The sequence below is a fragment of the Erithacus rubecula genome (assembly GCF_903797595.1).
Source record: "Erithacus rubecula genome assembly, chromosome: 29".
Lineage (NCBI taxonomy): Eukaryota > Metazoa > Chordata > Aves > Passeriformes > Muscicapidae > Erithacus > Erithacus rubecula.
In genome coordinates, this window is record NC_136681.1 from 873,941 (window position 1) to 893,142 (window position 19,202).

Genomic DNA, 19,202 nt, shown 5'->3' on the forward strand with positions numbered 1-19,202 from the left:
GTGGATACTCGATTGGGATGGGGAATGGGAACAACTGAGGAACAAAAAGGAATCAGAATTTTAGGGATACCAGGCTGGGATAGCGGGTGGGGAAACTGAGGCACAGTTAGAGCTTGTCAGGCCCAGATGGGTCCCACCTGTGCCTCGTTTGGTCTCGGATATTTAAGGCCCTTTTTCAGCAGCTTCCTCCCCTTTTGAGAGCCAGCTCAGCAGGTGTAGCTTTGGTCCTTTTGTGGATGGGGGAGCCGAGCAGAGCTGCGGGGTGGCCGGGAGTCCTGGAGCCCTCAGGGCTCTTGGTGGTCCCAGATTCCCCGGGGGTCCTGGAGCCCTCAGGGCTCTTGGTGGTCCCAGATTCCCCGGGGGTCCTGGAGCCCTCAGGGCTCTTGGTGGTCCCAGATTCCCCGGGGGTCCTGGAGCCCTCAGATCTCCCAGAGCCCTCAGGGCTCTTGGTGGTCCCAGATTCCCCGAGGGTCCTGGAGCCCTCAGGGCTCTTGGTGGTCCCAGATTCCCCGGGGGTCCTGGAGCCCTCAGGGGTCCCAGATCCTTCTGGGCTTTTGGTGGTCCTGGAGCCCTCAGATCTCCCAGAGCCCTCAGGAGTCTTGGGGGCCCTGGAGCCCTCAGGGGACTTGGTGGTCCCAGATTCCCCGGGGGTTCTGGAGCACTCAGGAACCCCAGAGCCCTCAGGGCTCTCAGTTCCCCTGGGGGTCCCTGAGCCCCTGAAGGTCCTGGAGCCCTCGGGGGCCCCGGAGCCCTTAGGGCTCTCAGTTCCCCTGGGGATCTCGGAGCCCTCGGGGGTCTCAGGGGTGCCAGATGCCCCGGGGGCCCTGCAGCCCGCGCCGCCCCCCGAGCTGCTGGAGGGGCTGCTGAGCCAGCGCTTCGGGCCGCTGCCCCGCCTGGCCGCCATCGCCCGCCTGCGGCGCGGCCCCGGCGGCGGCTACGAGCCCAGCGGCGACCCCACGGAGGTGCTGGAGCGGCGGCAGGCGGCCAACGCCAAGGAGAGGCAGCGGGTGAGCACCCTAAAACCTGCTGAACCCCAAATCGCACCCGGGGCTGCTCTGGGAGGGGACGCCGGCAGTGGCAGCTGGTCCAGAGGGGACCCGGTTGAATTTTAGGAGGGTCTGGTTTAATCCTATATTGGTCATTTTAATCCTGGTTACATTTTAAGAGGGCTGAGTTTAATTCTGAGGAGCCTAGTTTGATCCTGGGGAAGAGGGGCTTGGTTTAATGGAGCTAAATCTGGTTTAATCCTGGAGAAACCCCAGTTCAATCTTGGGAGCCCCGGGTTAACCCTGAGGTCCAAATTTAGTCCTGGAGAGGTTGGTTTAATCCTAAGTACCCAAATTTAATTCTGGGGTGATCCAATTTCATCCTGGAAGGGGCTTCATTAATTCTGGTGAACCCAGCTAAATCTAGGAGGTACCAGCCTCATTCTAGATAGGGCTGAGTTAAATTCTGAGGCCTCAGTTTAATTCTGGGAGAGTCATGTTTAGTCCTGGTGAGCCCAGTTTAATCTAGATTTAAAGGCCCCAGTTTGATTTTGTGGGGGACCTACTTTAACTCTTGGGCAGCAGTTGGATTGGGGTCAGTTTAATTCTGGGGGGACCCCAGTTTTGGCAGTGGGTGGGTTTGGTTTAATCCTGGTAAACCCAGTTGAATCCTGGGGGGTCCCAGCTTAATCTTGAGGGATCCCAGTTTGAATGTGGGGAAATCTTGGTCAAACTCTGGGCTCTTGGTGTAACCTCGGGGTCTCCTCTCAGACTCTAACCGGGTCCCTTTGGGGTCCCTGTGTCCCGCAGATCCGGAATCTCAACAGTGGCTTCTCCCAGCTGCGGACGCTGGTGCCGCTGGTGCCGCGGGACCGCCGGCCCAGCAAGGCAGACACGCTGCGGGCAGCGGCGCAGTACATCCGGCTGCTGCGGGGCGTGCTGCGGGACTGCCAGGTGGGACCCTGAAACTGACCCCAAAACACACTGACACACACACTGCTGCGGGGCGTGCTGCGGGACTGCCAGGTGGGACCCTGAAACTGACCCCAAAACACACTGACACACACACTGCTGCGGGACTGCCAGGTGGGACCCTGAAACTGACCCCAAAACACACTGACACACACACTGCTGCGGGGCGTGCTGCGGGACTGCCAGGTGGGACCCTGAAACTGACCCCAAACTGACTCTAAAACACACTGACACACACACTGCTGCGGGACTGCCAGGTGGGACCCTGAAACTGACCCCAAACTGATCCTGAAACTGACCCCAAAACACACTGATACACACAGTGCTGTGGGACTGCCAGGTGGGGCCCAAACTGACCCTAAAACTGACCCCAAAACACACTGACACACACACTGCTGCGGGACTGCCAGGTGGGACCCTGAAACTGACCCCAAACTGACTCTGACACACACACTGCTGCGGGACTGCCAGGTGGGACCCTGAAACTGACCCCAAACTGACTCTGACACACACACTGCTGCGGGACTGCCAGGTGGGACCCCAGAACTGACCCCAAACTGACTCTGACACACACACTGCTGCGGGACTGCCAGGTGGGACCCTCAAACTGACCCCAATGCACCCTGACACACACACTGCTGCGGGACTGCCAGGTGGGACCCCAGAACTGACCCCAAAACCCCACTGCTATGGGACTGCCAAGAGGGTTCCCCCAAGCCCCCCTCAAACACCCACTGCTGTGAGACTGCCAGGTGGGTCCCCCAAAACTGACCCCTAAATTCCCCCATAATGTGAGTTTTTGGAAGGCTGATGGAGATTTCTTTTTCATCTTGGAATCAATAATTTAATTTATTTTTAGTCATTAAGTTTCTGTGGGGCACCCCAAAACTAACCCCTGGGTTCCAAACCCCCTTATAATTGCAATTTGGGGGGCTAGTGAGGAGACTGCCTGATCATAGATGGAGGAGGAGGGACAGATTTCTTCTAATTTCTTCTGAATTTTTAGTTTGCAATTCAGTTTGCAATTAACAATAAATATAATTACTGGGGGAGGACATGCCAAAACTGACCCTCCATTTCCAGCCTCCCCTATAATGTTGGGGTTTGGGGAGGCTCATGGGATTTTTCTTTATATTTTTAAATTTGGAATTACTTTAGTAATCAAAATTAAATTGAATTATTATTTGAGGAGGGACCTTAAAGCTGACCCTCCACCTCTGGGGACTCACTATAAAGTGGGTTTTGGGGGACCTTTATTCTTATTTTACATGTTGGAATTAATGTAAAAATTAAGAAATAAATTGAATTATTATAGAGGGTAAACCCCAAAACTGACCCACAACCCCCCTATAATGTGGGGGCCTGGTGGGGATTTTCCTGCTTGATGTTTTTAAGGTTGGAATTAGTTTAATAATTAAATTGATTTATTATTAGGGGGAGGAGTGTTATTATTGGGGGGCGATCCCACAATTCTAATATATATTTCTAATTCTGCTTTTCCCAGGAACCAAGCACTGAGCAAGAGCTGGGGGACACTTGCAGGGGTGTCCCTGGGGGGCCACCTAAGACCTGGCCTGACAGTGCCCCCCATGCCCGTGGGGACCTCTCCTCCTGCCCCCCCACCCTGGGCCACTGCTGAAGGGGGGGATGGTGAGTGGGGGATACCCTGGGAATTTGGGTGAGCACCTGGATGGGGGTGGATCTGCCCGGGGGGGAGGGTCACCCGTGGGGTCCAGGTTTAGGGGAGCATCTGGGTAATAGCAACATCAACAAGGGAGGCTCAAAATCACCTTTTTCCCAAAAATATTCCAAAGGTGAGAAAAATCTATGGGAAAATTTATTTTTCTCTTTTTTTTTTTTTTTTTTTTTTTTTTTCCTTTTAAGGTTTCTCCTGACATCCCTAAAAATCCGGGGGGACCCCTCCCGATGTTCAAGTTCAAGGCTCCAGCCCCCATTTTCGAGGTCACACTCCTGTCCTGGAGCCCTACACCTCATGAAACCAGCACCTCAAAATAGCGGGGGCAGGGGGTCTGTCACCCCTAAAACGGGGAGGTTGGGGGGGGCTGGGGGGTGGGCGCGTGCAGAGCTGTAATTAATTGCTTTATGAAATTGTAATTAGTAATTAGCTGCTCCTCCCACGCCCCCCCAGGTAAGGGCTTATTAACGATTGTTAATATAAACCAAATTAATCGGACAATAAAAAGGGATTGTCGGAGCATCAGCGCTGGGTTTGGGGGTCTCCCCCTTGTTTATTTGCAGGGATTGAGATCCGGGGGGGGTGCGGGGAGAGGGCGGGGCGGGGGGAGGTGCGGGGACACGCGTGGTGTGTCGGGGGGGGGCGGCCCTTTGTCAGGATGCTCTGAGGAGGAGGAGGAGGAGGAAGGTGGGTGATGGCAGCAGCCCCCGGCTGCAGCATCCCTCGGGGGAGGGGGGATTTGGGGAGGGGGGATTTGGGGAACTGGGTGATTTCCCCCCCTTTTCCTCCCCCCACGCCCAGCTGGCTGCATGCAGGTGTGGGGGTCTGCATCCCGCCCTGCCCCCTTTCCCAGGCCTCCATCCCTCGGTGGTACCCGAGCCCACCCCTCCGCATGCCCGCCCCGGCGGGGGCGATGCTGCGGCCCCCCCGATCCAGCCCGGTTTCCAGCCCGGTTTTCTCTCCCCCCCCGCCCTGCGGCTGCCGCAGCGGCGCTGGGCGCGGCGAGGGCGGAGGCGGGGGGGGGGGGGGGGGGGGGTGGTGTGAGGGGGAAGCGTTGGGGGGTCCCGGCCCAGGACCCCGGAGCCCCCCCCGCCTTCTCCGAGAGCCCCTCGGGTGCTGCGGCCGGGGGTCACCGGGCCCCCCCTGAATTTATCCCGGCCAAGGCCCCCCTGCCCGTTGAGACAGGTGGGCCCCGAGCATCAAAATCTGGGGTTCCCCTTCTGCCTTGAGGGAGGGGGGAACTGGAGGGCACCCCCGGGATTTGGGGGAGCAGCCCCCCCCGTGTTTTGGGGGTGCCCTGGGTTGAGGGTCCCTTGACAGCAGCATCCTCACAGCGCTCGGTGGCGGTGACTTGGAGGAGAGGGGAGGGTCCCGTTGGGGTCCGCGAGCCGGGGGGGAGACCGGGAACGCCCCCACGTGCGGCGGCAGCGCGGCGCCGAGCCCCCAATAGCGGGTGACCCCAATTCGGGACTGGGGTCGCGGGGGAGCTCCCACCCCTGCACTGAGCTGTGCCGGTTCTCTGCTCCCACCCCTGCTCCGAGCTGTGCCCGTTCTCTGCTCCCACCCCTGCACTGAGCTGTGCCTGTTCTCTGCTCCCACCCCTGCACTGAGCTGTGCCTGTTCTCTGCTCCCACCCCTGCTCTGAGCTGTGCCCGTTCTCTGCTCCCATCCCTGCACTGAGCTGTGCCCGTTCTCAGCTCCCACCCCTGCTCTGAGCTGTGCCCGTTCTCAGCTCCCACCCCTGCTCTGAGCTGTGCCCGTTCTCAGCTCCCATCCCTGCTCTGAGCTGTGCCCGTTCTCAGCTCCCACCCCTGCACTGAGCTGTGCCCGTTCTCAGCTCCCACCCCTGCTCTGAGCTGTGCCCGTTCTCAGCTCCCATCCCTGCTCTGAGCTGTGCCCGTTCTCAGCTCCCATCCCTGCTCTGAGCTGTGCCCGTTCTCAGCTCCCATCCCTGCTCTGAGCTGTGCCCGTTCTCAGCTCCCATCCCTGCTCTGAGCTGTGCCCGTTCTCAGCTCCCACCCCTGCTCTGAGCTGTGCCCGGTCTCCGCTGTGCCGCCCCAGAGCGGTGTAACCCAGCCTGGGCAGTGCTGCCCGCGGGGGACTCCCCGTGCGGTGCCGCCCGAGTGTCCCCAGCCTGTCCCCGCGAGGCGCCGCGCGGGGCGGGGACCCCGCCGCCCTTATCTGCCGGCCACAGCTGCGCCGTGTTTTCGGTGCTTTTCCCCAATCTGTACTCTGGGGGTGACGCCGCGTGTCCCCGTGTCCCCAGGATGAGCACGGCCGCCAGCCCCGAGCCCCTGCCCGAGCTCCCGGCCCCCGGGCCCCGCTGCCCCCCCCAGGAGGACCCCGAGTTCCTGCGGGCGCGGAGCGGGGCCGGGGACCTGCGCCAGGACTTCAACCTCATGGAGCAGAAGAAGCGGGTGACAATGATCCTGCAGAGCCCGGTGAGCCCCCGGCCCTGTGTCCCCATCCCTTCCCACCTGTCCCCAAACCCTGTCATTCGTGTCCCCAGCCTCTTCCTTTATGTCCCCCAGCCCGTCCCTCCTGTCGCCAGCCCCGGCCTTCTAGTCCCTGGCCCCATCCCTCCTGTGCCCAAGCTAATAGATGTCACCACATGGTGGTGCATGTCCCCACCTGGCGATGTCACTGCCACCACGGTGCCGCTGTCTCTGAGCTACAGTGCCACTGCTGCCACTGTGCCAAGCAAGTCAGTGGTGTCACTGATACCAAGATGGTAACGCCACCATCGCCATGCCACCAGTCTGGTGGTGCCACCGTCACCACTGTGCCATCAAGCTGGCAATGTTACTCCCACCAAGCTGGTGATGCTGGCACCACCAGTGAGCCACCAAACTGTTGGTACTGGTGACACCAAGACAGCAGCGCCACCATCCCCATGTCATCAAGCTGGTGCTGTCACTTATCACCACGTGACTGAACTGGCCATGCCACCAGGGCAATAGTGTCCCTGACATCAAACTGCCAGTGCCACCAAGTGCTGCTCCTTGCCCCGATGTCCCCAACGGTGCCACCCACCCTGCTGTCACCTTGTCCCCTGTGCTGCAGTCCTTCCGGGAGGAGCTGGAGAGCCTGATCCAGGAGCAGATGAAGAAGGGGAACAACTCCTCGCATGTGTGGGCACTGCGACAGATCGCCGACTTCATGGCCACCACGTCCCCTGCCACCCTGCCCACCTCCCCCATGGGTATGTGGGCTGGGGAACACGGCGGTTTGGGGATGCTCATGAGGGGTTTAATTAAGGGAGGTGGGGTGGGAAAAGCCCCAAAACCTTGGGGGACACCAAATCTTTGCAACCTTGGAATCTCCAAACCTCTGGTGCCACTGAAACCTTGGTGACCTTCAGGGACATCAAATGCTTTGGGACCACCAAACCTTTGGGAACTTGAGGACCCCAAACACCTTTGGGTCATCAAAACCTTGAGACCTTGGGGGTGCCTAAACTTTTGAGATCTTGGGGACTTCCAAAGCTTTGGAATAATCAACTCTTTGAGATCTTGAGGTGCCACCAAACCCCTGGGATCCTCCGAACCCATCAAATCTTTGGGGCCATCAAAACTGAGGGACCACCAAACCTTTGAGGCCTTGGTGACCCCCAAAGCTTTTGAGGCCCCCAAACCTTGATGTTCAACAAACCTTTGGATCCACCAAACCGTGACAGCCACCAAACCCTTTCCCACAACCCTCTGCCCCCCCATCCCTGGTGAGCCCCCCGTGGTTTGGGGGGGATCCCATCACTGATGGGGGTCCCCAATGCCCAGGGCTGGCGTCGGTCACCCCCATCAATGACCTGCACGGGACCGAGGGGCCGGCCCTGGCCAAGGGCGAGCGGCTGATGCGCTGCAAGGTGGGCAGCATCCACCGGCTGCTGGACCTGTACGGCTGGGCACAGCTCGGACACGCCGCCGTCACTGTGAGCACCCCAAAATCAGGGTCTCGGGGGGTTAGGGGTTTTTCTGGGGGCAATTTTTGGGATTAGGAGGTCTTTGGTACCTGATGGACCTGTACAGGGTGGGCACAAGTGGGACATGCCACCATCACCATGAACATCTCAAAAGCAGCACAGTGGGCATGGGGGGCCTGGAAAGGATTTCAAGGATATCCAGGATTCTTTTGAGGCGATTTAAAGGGGTTTTATGTGTTTTTGGGAGAGGGGGTTGGGACCTGCTGGACCTCTACAGATGGACACAACTGGGGCATCTCATGTCACTGTGAGCACCTCCAAACCCCAGGGGAGATCTGGGTTTTGGGGGAGTTAGAGGAGGTTTGGGGTTATTTGAGGGAGATGTAGGGAAGTGTTTTGGTTATTTTGGTGGGATTTGGTGTTGTTTGGACCTGCTGGGCCTGTTCAAGTGGGCACAGCTAGGGCACACCATTAGCACCCCAAAACCTGTACAGGGGGACAGGAGGGTTGGGGGTGTTTGGGGTTCGAGTTTGTTGAGGACATTGTGTTGCGTTTTGAGGGATGGGGTTCTGGGTGGATTTTGGATTTGGGGTGGCTGTTCTGGGATTTTCTGAGGGGAATGGGGGGTTTTGGATGGTTGAGATTGGGGGAGTTTTAGGAATTAGGATTTTTGGTGGGATTTTGGGGGAGTTTGGTGGACTTTGGAAGGCCGGGAGCTGTTGGGTTCTTAGAGGGATGTCGGTGATTTGGAAGATTTTGGACATTTGAGGTGGGTGTGGATTTTAAGGGTTTGTGCTTTGTTATTTTGGAGGGGAATTTGTGGAGGTTGAAGATTTTGGGGTTGTTTTTTAGTTCCTTCAGGGTGTTGGTTTGGGAGTGAGTTTCATAGGTTTTGTAATGGCTTAGGGGTGGTTGGAGAAGTGGGGGGGTGTTCTTTTGGGGATTTTTTGCCATATTTCTCATCCCACTCTGTCCCCCGTGGCAGCTGCGGGTCAGCAAGGAGCAGGAGCATTTCTTGGTGGCCCCGCAGGGGCTGGCGTGCAGCGAGGTGACAGCGGCCAGCCTGGTGAGTTCCCCACCCCCTTCCCCGGGGCTCCCCGTGGGGAGCAGCCCCCCCTGAGCCCCCTGTGCCTGCAGGTGAAGGTGAACGTGCTGGGAGCCGTGGTGGAGCAGGGCAGCACCGGCTTCGCGCCCGACGCCCGCAGCTTCAGCCTGCACGCCGCCATCTACGCCGCGCGCCCCGACATCCGCTGCATCGTGCGGCTGCACACCCCTGCTGCTGCTGCTGTAGGGCTGGGAGCCTGGGGCACGGGGGTGTGGGGTTTGGGGGCATTTGGAAGGGGGGTTTGGGAGGACAAAGGGGTCTTGGAGGTTTGGGAGAGCTGAGAAGGACTTGGGTTCATTGGGAGCTTGAAGGGGTTTGGGGGATGTGGTAGCATTGGGAGGTTTTGAAAGTGTTGGGGTGATTGGGATGATGGGGGTTTGGGGGCTTGGGGTTCTTTGGGGGCAGTTCATTTTGCGGGGGATTTTGGAGTTTGGGAGGTGGAGAGTTTGGAGGAATTTAGAAAGTTGGTTATGGAAGGGTGTGGGGCATTTGGAATTTTTTTGGGCAGATTTTTTTGAGGGGATTATGGGATTTTTGGAAAGGAGTTTGGGAAGGGTTGAGGTTGTGAAGCTGTGGAAGGATTGGGGTTTTTTGGGGGTGTAGATGTTTTCTTTTGAGCTGTTGCTGTTTTTTGGGGTGTTCCTTGGCCCCCTGCCCTGTTCCCCCCATGCCCAGGTGTCAGCCATGCGCTGCGGGCTCCTGCCCATCTCCCGCGCTGCTCTTCTCCTGGGGGACGTCGCCTACTTCGACTTCCGCGGGGAGGTGGAGGATGAGGCCGATCGTGTGGAGCTCCAGAAGTGCCTCGGGCCCACCTGCAAGGTGAGGAGACACCTGGGGGGACACGGGGGTAACCCTGCCATCCCCTGCCCACCCCGCTGACATCCCCCATGGGCGCTGCAGATCCTGGTGCTGCGGAACCACGGCGTGCTGGCCCTGGGGGACACGGCCGAGGAGGCTTTTTACAGCATCTTCCACCTGCAGGCAGCCTGCGAGGTGCAGGTGAGTGCGGGGTGAGTGGTGAGCTGAGGATGGGCCCTGCACCTGCACTGAGCTGTGCCAGCTCTCAGCCCTTCATTTCCATCCCTGTACACTGAGCTGTGCCAGCTCTCAGCCCTTCATTTCCATCTCCATACACCGAGCTGTGCCAGCTCTCAGCCCTTCATTTCCATGCCCATACACCGAGCTGTGCCAGCTCTCAGCCCTTCATTTCCATGCCCATGCACCGAGCTGTGCCAGCTCTCAGCCCTTCATTTCCATGCCCATGCACCGAGCTGTGCCAGCTCTCAGCCCTTCATTTCCATGCCCATGCACCGAGCTGTGCCAGCTCTCAGCCCTTCATTTCCATCTCCATACACCAAGCTGTGCCAGCTCTCAGCCCTTCATTTCCATCTCCATACACCGAGCTGTGCCAGCTCTCAGCCCTTCATTTCCATCTCCATACACCGAGCTGTGCCAGCTCTCAGCCCTTCATTTCCATCTGCATACACCGAGCTGTGCCAGCTCTCAGCCCTTCATTTCCATCTCCATACACCAAGCTGTGCCAGCTCTCAGCCCTTCATTTCCATCTCCATACACCGAGCTGTGCCAGCTCTCAGCCCTTCATTTCCATCTGCATACACCGAGCTGTGCCAGCTCTCAGCCCTTCATTTCCATGCCCATACACCGAGTTGTGCCAGCTCTCAGCCCCATCCCCGTGTGCCAGCCCTGGCTCCGAGGCTGCCCTGGGCTGTTCCCCGCTCAGTGGTGCTGGTTCCCCTCAGGTGTCGGCGCTGGCGAGCGCGGGCGGCGCGGAGAACCTGATAGTGCTGGAGCGGGCGCAGCAGCGCGTGCCCCACGGCCTGGGCGCCGTGCGCCGCGCCGGCACCACCTTCGGGCCCCTGCACAAGAGCCGCCTGGGCGAGCACGAGTTCGAGGCCCTCATGAGGATGTTGGACAACCTGGTGAGCACCAGAACCCACCCAACAACCCCCCCAGAACACGCTCCGACCCCTGGGGTTATGGCTGTGTGCCTGACCCCGCTCTGTGCTCTTGCAGGGATACCGCACGGGCTACACGTACCGCTACCCCTTCGTGCAGGAGAAGAGCAAGCCCAAGAGCGATGTGCTGATCCCCGCCACTGTCACTGCCTTCGTGTTCGAGGAGGAGCCTGCCGGGACCCCTGCCCTGCGCCAGCACGCCCAGAAGCAGCAGAAGGAGAAGACAAGGTGGCTCAACACCCCCAACACCTACACCAGGGTCAACCTGGCCGAGGAGCCGCAGGGCAGCGTCGGCAGCCAGAGGACAAAGACCACGGTGAGGGACAGATGGGGCAGACAGGAGCTTGGGGATCCACAGCCAGGGAAGTGGAACGTGTCCTGGTTGTGGATCCTGCTAAAATCTGGGGTGTAGGGGGATCCTGTAACAATGATTATTTTGAAATCCCACAACCCCATTCTAGTGGGCCTGAGTGCTATCGGCTTCACTGGGGTCTTCACTCCATGCAAGATGCATTTACTGGGGACCTGCTTTACTATCAGGGTCTGAGAAGATGTATTTATTGTAGTATCCCCTCTATGCAAGATGTGTTGACTGGAGTCTCTCCTCTATGTAAAATGCTTTTGTTGGGGTCTCCCCTTTATGGGGGTCGCCCTTCTACACAAGACCAATTTATAAGGGCCCCCCCTCTATAATTGGGGTCTCTCCTCCATGTAAAACCTGTTTATCAAGGTCTGCCTTCTATACAAGATGCTTTTTTTTGGGATCTTCCTCTGTTATTGGGGTCCTCCTTCTATGTATGATGCATTTAGTCAGGTCTTCCTTCTATGCAAGGAGAGTTTATTGGGCTCTTCCTGCATTTATGGTGTTCCTCCTCTACCATTGGGGTCTTCCCTTCTATCATTGGGGTCTCCTGCTTCCCAAAACACCTTTCCTGGGTTTCCAGTGGCTGCGAGCAGACGAGGTGGAGAAGGGCAGCAGTGGGACCCCCATCCGCATCGAGAACCCCAACCAGTTTGTGCCGCTCTACACGGACCCGCAGGAGGTGCTGGAGATGCGCAACAAGGTGGGGTGGAGTGGGCTGGGGGACAGGGGCTCTTGGGGTGCTGGAGTGGCTTATCCCTGGAGAGGGATTTATCCCTGTCCTCACCCACAGATCCGGGAGCAAAACCGCCAGGACGTGAAGTCGGCCGGGCCCCAGTCGCAGCTGCTGGCCAGTGTCATCGCTGAGACCAGCCGCAGCCCTGTATGGCACCGGTGTCCCCTGTCCCCAGCCTGCACCACAGCCCTGTGACAGACACCCCATGCCTGCAGCCCTGCATCCCCAGTCCCGTCCACAGCACATGTCACCCTGTGTCCCCAGCCCATGACACTCCATGTCCCCATGTCCCCATGTCCCCAGTCACAGCTGCTAACCATGTTGTTGCTGGGACCACAGTCCTGTCATCCAATGTCCCCACTGTATCCCCAGGCCAATATCACCCCATGTCACCTCTTGTCCCAGGCCCCACATCACCCCACATCCCCAGCCCCAAGTCCCCCTTCCTAGAGCATCCAGCCCTTCCCTGGTTCCCCAGAATTCCACGGGTCCAGGGGCAGTGACACCACTCCAAGGGTAGAGTGGGCTCAGAGCAGGAGACACTGCTCCAATGGAGTTGACACTGCTTGGGGTGGGGGTGTTGACACACTTCCAGAGGGTGTGACACCATTCTGGAGGGGTGACATCTCTCCAGGAGGGTTCACACTGCTCCAGGGGAGTGACATCATGTTGGGGGTCTGTTTCAGTCTACCGAGAGCCACCTGGGAGATGCAGAGGCCAAGGAGGGCCAGGAAGAGGCTCCCCCTGAGCCAGAGCCCCCCAACCCCTTCAGCCAGCTCACAGACCAGGAGCTGGAGGAGTACAAACAGGAGGTGGAGAGGAAGAAGCGCCTAGAGGGTAGGAGAGACATCCCAAAGCCCTCAGACACCCCCAGGTAGCACTGAGGGGACCTGGGGCCAGCATGTCTCTCAATGGCAGGTGAGAAGGATGCAGCAGCGGAGGAGAGTGGGGCTCCCCCACCAGAGCCACCCCCTCCAGAGCCCCCGGCGCCTACAGAGCCCACGGAGGGTGAGTGGGGTGACGAATGCCCCAAAACGAGGGGTGGGGTCCCAGTGAGCAGCAGGAGGGGGGGACAAGGGCAGCTTGGCCAAACCACACTGAGACACAGCTCGCTGTCACCTCGTGTCCCCCGGCCTGTCCCAGGGCCCTGCTCCAGAGGGGCCAAGCACGGATGGGGATTCACAGCAGGAGATGTGAGTGTCTGCTGGGGGTCTGTGGGTGCAGGGGACACCCCTGACCCCATCCCAACTGCACACTCTGGCGGGTGTGGTGTTCCCGTTATTCCCATCCACAGCGCGTGCCGGGGCGCGGCTCGGGGCTGCTGGCTCTGCCATGGTGTCTCGTGGTGTCTGTCTGTCTGTCTGTTTGTCTCCACAACGTCTCCTTTCTCTTTCCTCCCCGTGTGCCTGTCACCCAAGGAGTTACCCCTGAATCCCTGGCACCGTAGTAAGTACGGAGAGGCCACCCTGGACGAGGGACATGGGCTCGGGGGGATCTTCAGTCTCCATGGCCCACTCCAGCCCCACTCGGGGGAAATCCCTTAGGAAATCCCTTGGGGAATCACTCCTTGTTGCTTCCTTTTTTCCTGCTGCCTCCTCCCGGCTCTCCATCCCACATCGCTTGTCCCGCAGGGAGGGGGTGGCTCAGGGAACTGGTGCCTGTGGCAGGACAGGATCAAACCCCAACGTTCTCCACTCATGGAGGCCAAATCCTGCTCCTGCCCAGGCCCCACTGGACATTTGGGGGGATAAACCCCCCCACAAATCCGGTGCTGCTGCCCCAATTCCCTGTTCTCTCTCCCCTTCCCAAGGTGATAAGAAGGATGATGGCAGCAAAGCCCCCCCTGATTCCACTGCCAAGAAGGAGCCACCAGCGGTGGTGAATGGGAAGGATGAAGAGCAAAGCACTGAGGAAACCTTGGAAAAGGGGAGACAGACCGGACAACAACCAACGCTGACCAGGATGCCCCAAGGAGAAGGAAAACAGTGACCAGCAACCCTGTGTCCCCTGACGGTTCACCCTCCAAATCACCCTCCAAAAAGAAGAAGAAATTCCGGACCCCATCTTTCCTGAAAAAAAGGCAAAAAGAAGGAAAAGATTGAATCCTGAGTCTCCCAAGGCCCTGCGTGGCCATCCCGGGGATCTCGTGCGTCTGGCCGAGGCGCGGCCCCAAGCCCCCGAACCCGGCTGTGTCCCGGGTCCTCCCGGCACAGGGCACCTCACCCCCTTGTCACCCTCCTCTGGAGGTGGTCACCGAGCTTAGAGAGACTGTGGTCCCTGTTTGGGGAAATTCCCGCTGCATCTCCCTCCTGCCTTTCCCTCCTGGGCTCCCTTCCCACCATGGGCCGAGGGTTGAATCTTCTCCGCCACAGCCCAGATCTGCTTGATTTGAGGAAGAAAAGGGTGTTTTGTGGTTATTTTCTTCACCTTCTGTTTCAAGCTCTGCTGGAATGGCGCTGCCTTCATCCCCAGGGAAAACTGTCCATCGCTTTGCCAGGAGAACAGGATCGAGCTGAAGGTGGGGGATTGCTTTTCCTGAAGAAGCTGAGGTTTTTCCTTCCCAGATTGTCATCTTCCTCTCCTTGGGCAAAAGAACCACTACATCCCCTTTTCCTGGTACTCCCACTCTGTTTTCTCCACCCAAGGAAGAGCAGCAGGATTTCCCACCACTGGAAGAGTCCCCACCTCACTGCACGACCCACACCTGGGAAAATAGGGAAAAACAACCTCCGGGAATTGTCTGTGTTACTTAAAACTGAGCAAAACTCACTCACTAAGTGCTACTTCGAGATGAACACACGCTGCCAATTCCCGCCGGCCTCCGCTCACAGCGACCCCGCCCACGTCGGATCCCTGCTTTTCCCAGCTCTGGATTCCCAGCACAAGTTCAATCCTTCCCTGGCGTTCCCTTCCCTCCCAGCGTTACACCCTCCTGGCCAACTCCTTCCCAGTAAGAGCCCCAGCCATGCCAGTGTTCCCCATAGCCATTCCAGCGCTGGGATCTGGGGATCAATCAATGGGATCAGCCCCTCTGTCTCCCAATTTCCTGGGGTGCTCACCCTGAGCCTGCCTGTATCCATGGGTGCCTGTCCAGGAGATCTAGAATGCCTCAGAATCCCCTGTTTGGGGTTCCCTCACCCCAGCAGGATTTTCCCACGTGCCATCACTGTGGTTTCAAACCTTTTCACAGCTGTGAGACAGCTTGTGGAGGTTGGATCCCCTCTGGAAGAGCAGGAAGCCCATGGAATGTGGGGTGCAGGCAGGGATTGCAGTGTAGAAACAGCAGAGAGACCCCAGACTGGGATCTTGCCAGAGCCCCATGACCACTCTGAGCATGGATTTTGGGAAGAGCCAGTGTCCCCCCACAGGTCTCCATCCCACTCCTGCAGGATGGGGGGCACCAAGGGGACACTCTGGGCCCATAACCCCCTCTGCTTCCCCAACCCTGTCACTGGGGGAAGCTATTCCTCACTGCCACTGATTTTAAGGCTCTTTGTGGCCATTTTTGTCCCTGGGCCTGTTCCCCTGAGTGGGCCAGGGCAGCAGAGCCTGCAGAGACAGATGTGTCACCTTCCTGGGGTAGCACTGTCAGACCTGGGGGGAATTCCTCAATGACAGCACTGCCATGCCCCCAGCCCAACACGGGGGCTCCCCCAGGGGTTTTGTCCCCCTGTTGTCCCAAAGGTGTGTCCCCAGGGCCTTTGTCACCCATTTCTCCCCAAGGGTTTGTCCCTGGGGGCTCTGTCATCTTTTTTCCCCTTGGGGTCTGTCCCCAAGGGCCTTTGTCACCCCTTATTCCAAGGGCCACTGGCTTTTCAGGGGACCCTGGGATTGACATCCCCTTTCATGAAATTCCAGGGAGTTCCAGGTAGAAAGGGACAAAGCCTCCAGTGCCACCATCATCACCATGATGAGGGTCCTGAATGTGCAGCAGGAAGGAAACAGAGCCAAGATCACATCAAGGACCACCCTTGGGGTACTTCCCCCACCCCACCTCCCCCTCCCCTCGCTCCAGCAAGGCTCAGGGTGGGGGTCTCTCCAGGGCAAAGCCCTGATCCGGGGCCTCCACATCCGCAGCTCCACTGCAAGACAGAGGCTGATCCCATGTAGGCAACGGGGAAGGGCCAGTCCAGGTGGGCTCAGCACCGCTCCGCGCACCTGGGGCTGCCCGGGGAGGCCCCGGTGGCGGGGCAGGTGCTGAGCCCCTGGAATGGCACCGGGAGGGGCCGGGGTGTGGCACATCCCCGGTGGGACAATCGCGGCCGGGAGCGCGTGGAACGCCGGTGTGTAAATAAACCCCATGTTTGGCACCTGGCAGCGCTCCGAGACTGAGGGGATGGGGATGGGATCCATGGGATGGGGATAGGGATGGGATAGGATGGGGGTGGAGGTGGGAATGGGGCTCGGGGAGGATGGCATGGTGTCATGGTTCAAGAATGGGACTCCCCGATCCAGTGCCCTCACTGAGACATGCCGGAGCCGCTGGCACTGCGTGTGCCGGACACCGGGAGGGTTCCAGCCGCTTCTCAGAGAAGCCACTACCGAACCCAGGCACAGCCGCAGCACGTTCGGACTGCAGGCTGGGCCGGGCGAGCCCCGGCTGAAGGGCCAGCACCGACCGCGCCCGCCCGCTTGAACCCGGGGCCCGAACCGAGGCTGCGGCTCCAGCGGCCGGGGAAGGGACGAGACGGGCCGGGGAAGGGATGGGCCGGCCACGCCGGAGCGCTGCAGGCCCGCATAGAACGAGCAGAAAACGGTGACGGCTCCGCCTTCCTCCCCTCCTCTTCCTCCCCTCCCCTTCCTGCCGCCGTCCCTCGCACGTCCGGGCCGGGAGGAGTCTAGGCGAGCGGCACCGTCCGGTGCTCGCGATGCGGTGCTGAGCGGTGTCCGCTGCCCTCAGGCCCGGTGCCCGCGCCGGGCGGCGGCGCCGGGGAAGAAGCAGCGCGGGGCTGAGCGGCGGCCATGGGCCGCAGCCGCTCCCGGTCACCGCCGCGGCGGGGTGAGGGGACACCGGGACGCTGGGGGACCCGGGGAGGGACGGGAAGGCCGGGGGAGGTCAGGGGGCACGCGGGGACCGGGCCCGGGGAGATCCAGGTGGAAGGGCCCGGGGGTAGGGGGGACTGAGACCCACCCGGGCGGGGAGGCCCCGGTTCCTCGCTGTGCGGGTGAGCAGAGCCTCCTTCCCTCATTCTCCTCTTCTTCTTCATCCTTCTATATCCTTCTTCTTTTCCTTCTCTTCTTCTCCTCCTTCTCTTCCTCCTTCTTTTCTTTTTCCTCCTCTTCCTCCCCTCCTTTTCCTCCTCCCCCTCCCCATTACTCTCTTTTCCTTCTCTTCTTCTGCTCCTCTTTCCACCCTTCTCTACCTTTCTCGGGATTTTGGGGACCATACCCCTCCTGGCTGATTTCCCCCTGGATGATTCCCCTGCTCTTTTTTTTTCCTGCTGCTCCTTCACTTCTGGGGTGCCCAGAGAGGTCCCTGAGCCCAGAACAGTCCTGGAGGGGTGGGAGGGTCTGTCGCACGGTCTCGGTTCGGGATTTTCTGTGGGATTTCCTTTGGGGAGCGGGCAGTGAAGCAGCTGCTGACCCTTCCCCGGGCAGAGCGCCGGCGCTCGCGCTCCACGTCCCGGGACAGGGACAGGCGGCGGCGGGAGCGATCGCGGTCCCGGGACAGGGACAGGAGGAGGAGCCGGTCCCGCTCCCCACACCGGAGACGATCCAGGTGAGGGCAGGAACCATCGAGGTGAGGGTGGGAACTGTCCAGATGCAGGAAGAGACATCCAGGTGAGGGCAGGGACCATCCAGGTGAGGGCAGGGACAGCAGCGAGGGGTGGGGACAGGTGAGGACACCCTGGATGGCAGTGGGAGCGCGGGTGGGAATTGCAGCCCAACCTGGTGTGCCCCAGCAGGTCCCCACGCCGGCACCGCTCCAGCTCCTCGTCACCGGCGCGGCCCAAGGAGCGCCGCGATGAGGAGAAGAAGGAGCTCAAGGACTCCAAGAAAGAGCGACAGATCACAGGTAAGGGGGGGATTTTCCTCTTGGAACATCCCCAGATGCCCTGTGGGTCTGGACCATCCCAGGAATTTTTGAGAATCCCGTCATCCGTGTTTGCTCAATCCCTGATTTTCTTCCATCAGAGGAGGATTTGCAGGGCAAGACAGAGGAGGAGATCGAGATGATGAAGATGATGGGTTTTGCCTCTTTTGATACCACCAAGGTGAGCGCAGGCCTGAGGTCACTCCAGGGGCTCTGCAGTGTCACCTGCCCTGTTTGGGGATAATCCATAAGATTTTGGGATGTTTCTCCTCAGGGGAAGAAGGTGGACGGCGCTGCCAATGCCTACGCCATCAACGTGTCTCAGAAGAGGAAGTACAGGTGTGTCCCCTCTCCTCTGGGATAGAAAGAGGATTTTGTTTTGTGAGGTAACTGTGGCCAGTGTCTCACAGTGATCTGGCTTCCAAGCCTGGGGAAAATGGAAATTTTGTGAGGTTTAGACTCAAAAGCAGAGGTGAGAGTTCTCCAGATCCCCCTGGGAATGGGGAAATCAGGAGGAGAAGGAGTGAGGAGCACGTTAGGAGCAGGTGGGATGTGCCCAGTTAGGCCTGGACAGGACTGGAGCAGCAGGAAGCAACACTGTTTGTTCATCTGGTTTGTTCCCAAAATATACCCAGGTTGTCAATTCTGCTCCCTTTCTGATGGGAACCTGGGATCCTCACACAGCCAGGCTCAGGAGCAGCTCCTCGCTGGGAGCCTTCCTGCACGTTTTTTTTTGTCAAGTCCACAGGGAATTTGGTTATCTATGGCCAGTGAGCCCTGTTCCCAGCCTCCCCCCAGCTGGAATCCATGGCATTTCCCTGGATCTGGGGGTACTGAGTCTTCCTCCATCCTTGCCCAGGCAATACATGAACAGAAAAGGAGGATTCAACAGGCCCCTGGATTTCATCGCCTGATGCTGGGACACAGTTCCCAGCACGGAAGGATTTCGCTTCCCTGCACTCTCCTGGGTGGCTCCAGTGCTGGATTCCAGTGGAATTTGGGTTATTCCCAACAAATCCTGCAGCCATAGCCGCCATGAGTTGGCATTTCTCAGATTTTTGTCGTTATTTTGTTCACAACAAAGGTCAGTTTCTGGCTGGGATTTTGCTGTGTTTTCCCCAATTTTGGTTTGTTTCCCTGTTAATAAAACCCCAGATGTTTTTTTTCTTTTCTTCTAATTTTTATCATTCAGAGATAAAGCAGGGCCTCCATTCCCCCTCCCACAAATCCTTGGAATTGATACAAATCATCTCAGTCCTGTGGGGCCCCATTTGAGGCTGGGCTGAAAATGAAGGTGCTTGGCAGGGCTGGTCTTTATTTCTCCCTCGACCCCAGCCGATTATAAGTTTGGGGCTGGGAGGCCCCCCCATCACCTGCCCCCCGAGGGACAGTGGGAGCTGGGGTGTTCCCAGTTCTG

The 19,202-nt window shown here is 59.0% G+C and overlaps 3 protein-coding genes across 3 annotated transcripts; all 3 read left to right on the forward strand.

Moving 5' to 3' along the window:
* Nucleotides 1-236: 236 nt before the first annotated feature.
* Nucleotides 237-4,179, forward strand: FIGLA (folliculogenesis specific bHLH transcription factor; the record flags this gene model as incomplete). The annotated part of the gene is made up of 3 exons (XM_079328969.1): nt 237-1,007; nt 1,797-1,940; nt 3,843-4,179. The coding sequence occupies 3 exons, from the start codon at nt 237-239 to the stop codon at nt 3,972-3,974; spliced, it is 1,047 nt and encodes a 348-aa protein (XP_079185095.1). The 3' UTR covers nt 3,975-4,179.
* An 88-nt stretch (nt 4,180-4,267) lies between these two features.
* ADD2 (adducin 2) lies at nt 4,268-16,038 on the forward strand. The gene is made up of 15 exons (XM_079329022.1): nt 4,268-4,341; nt 5,921-6,095; nt 6,718-6,856; nt 7,431-7,582; nt 8,559-8,639; nt 8,711-8,860; nt 9,354-9,497; nt 9,579-9,677; nt 10,439-10,618; nt 10,713-10,970; nt 11,599-11,718; nt 11,809-11,898; nt 12,438-12,588; nt 12,670-12,759; nt 13,562-16,038. The coding sequence occupies exons 2-15, from the start codon at nt 5,922-5,924 to the stop codon at nt 13,738-13,740; spliced, it is 2,007 nt and encodes a 668-aa protein (XP_079185148.1). The 5' UTR covers nt 4,268-4,341; nt 5,921; the 3' UTR covers nt 13,741-16,038.
* A 564-nt stretch (nt 16,039-16,602) lies between these two features.
* SNRNP27 (small nuclear ribonucleoprotein U4/U6.U5 subunit 27) lies at nt 16,603-18,955 on the forward strand. Its single transcript, XM_079328945.1, has 6 exons — nt 16,603-16,750; nt 17,350-17,470; nt 17,658-17,767; nt 17,887-17,966; nt 18,060-18,124; nt 18,645-18,955. The coding sequence occupies exons 1-6, from the start codon at nt 16,714-16,716 to the stop codon at nt 18,697-18,699; spliced, it is 468 nt and encodes a 155-aa protein (XP_079185071.1). The 5' UTR covers nt 16,603-16,713; the 3' UTR covers nt 18,700-18,955.
* The last annotated feature ends 247 nt before the right edge of the window (nt 18,956-19,202 follow it).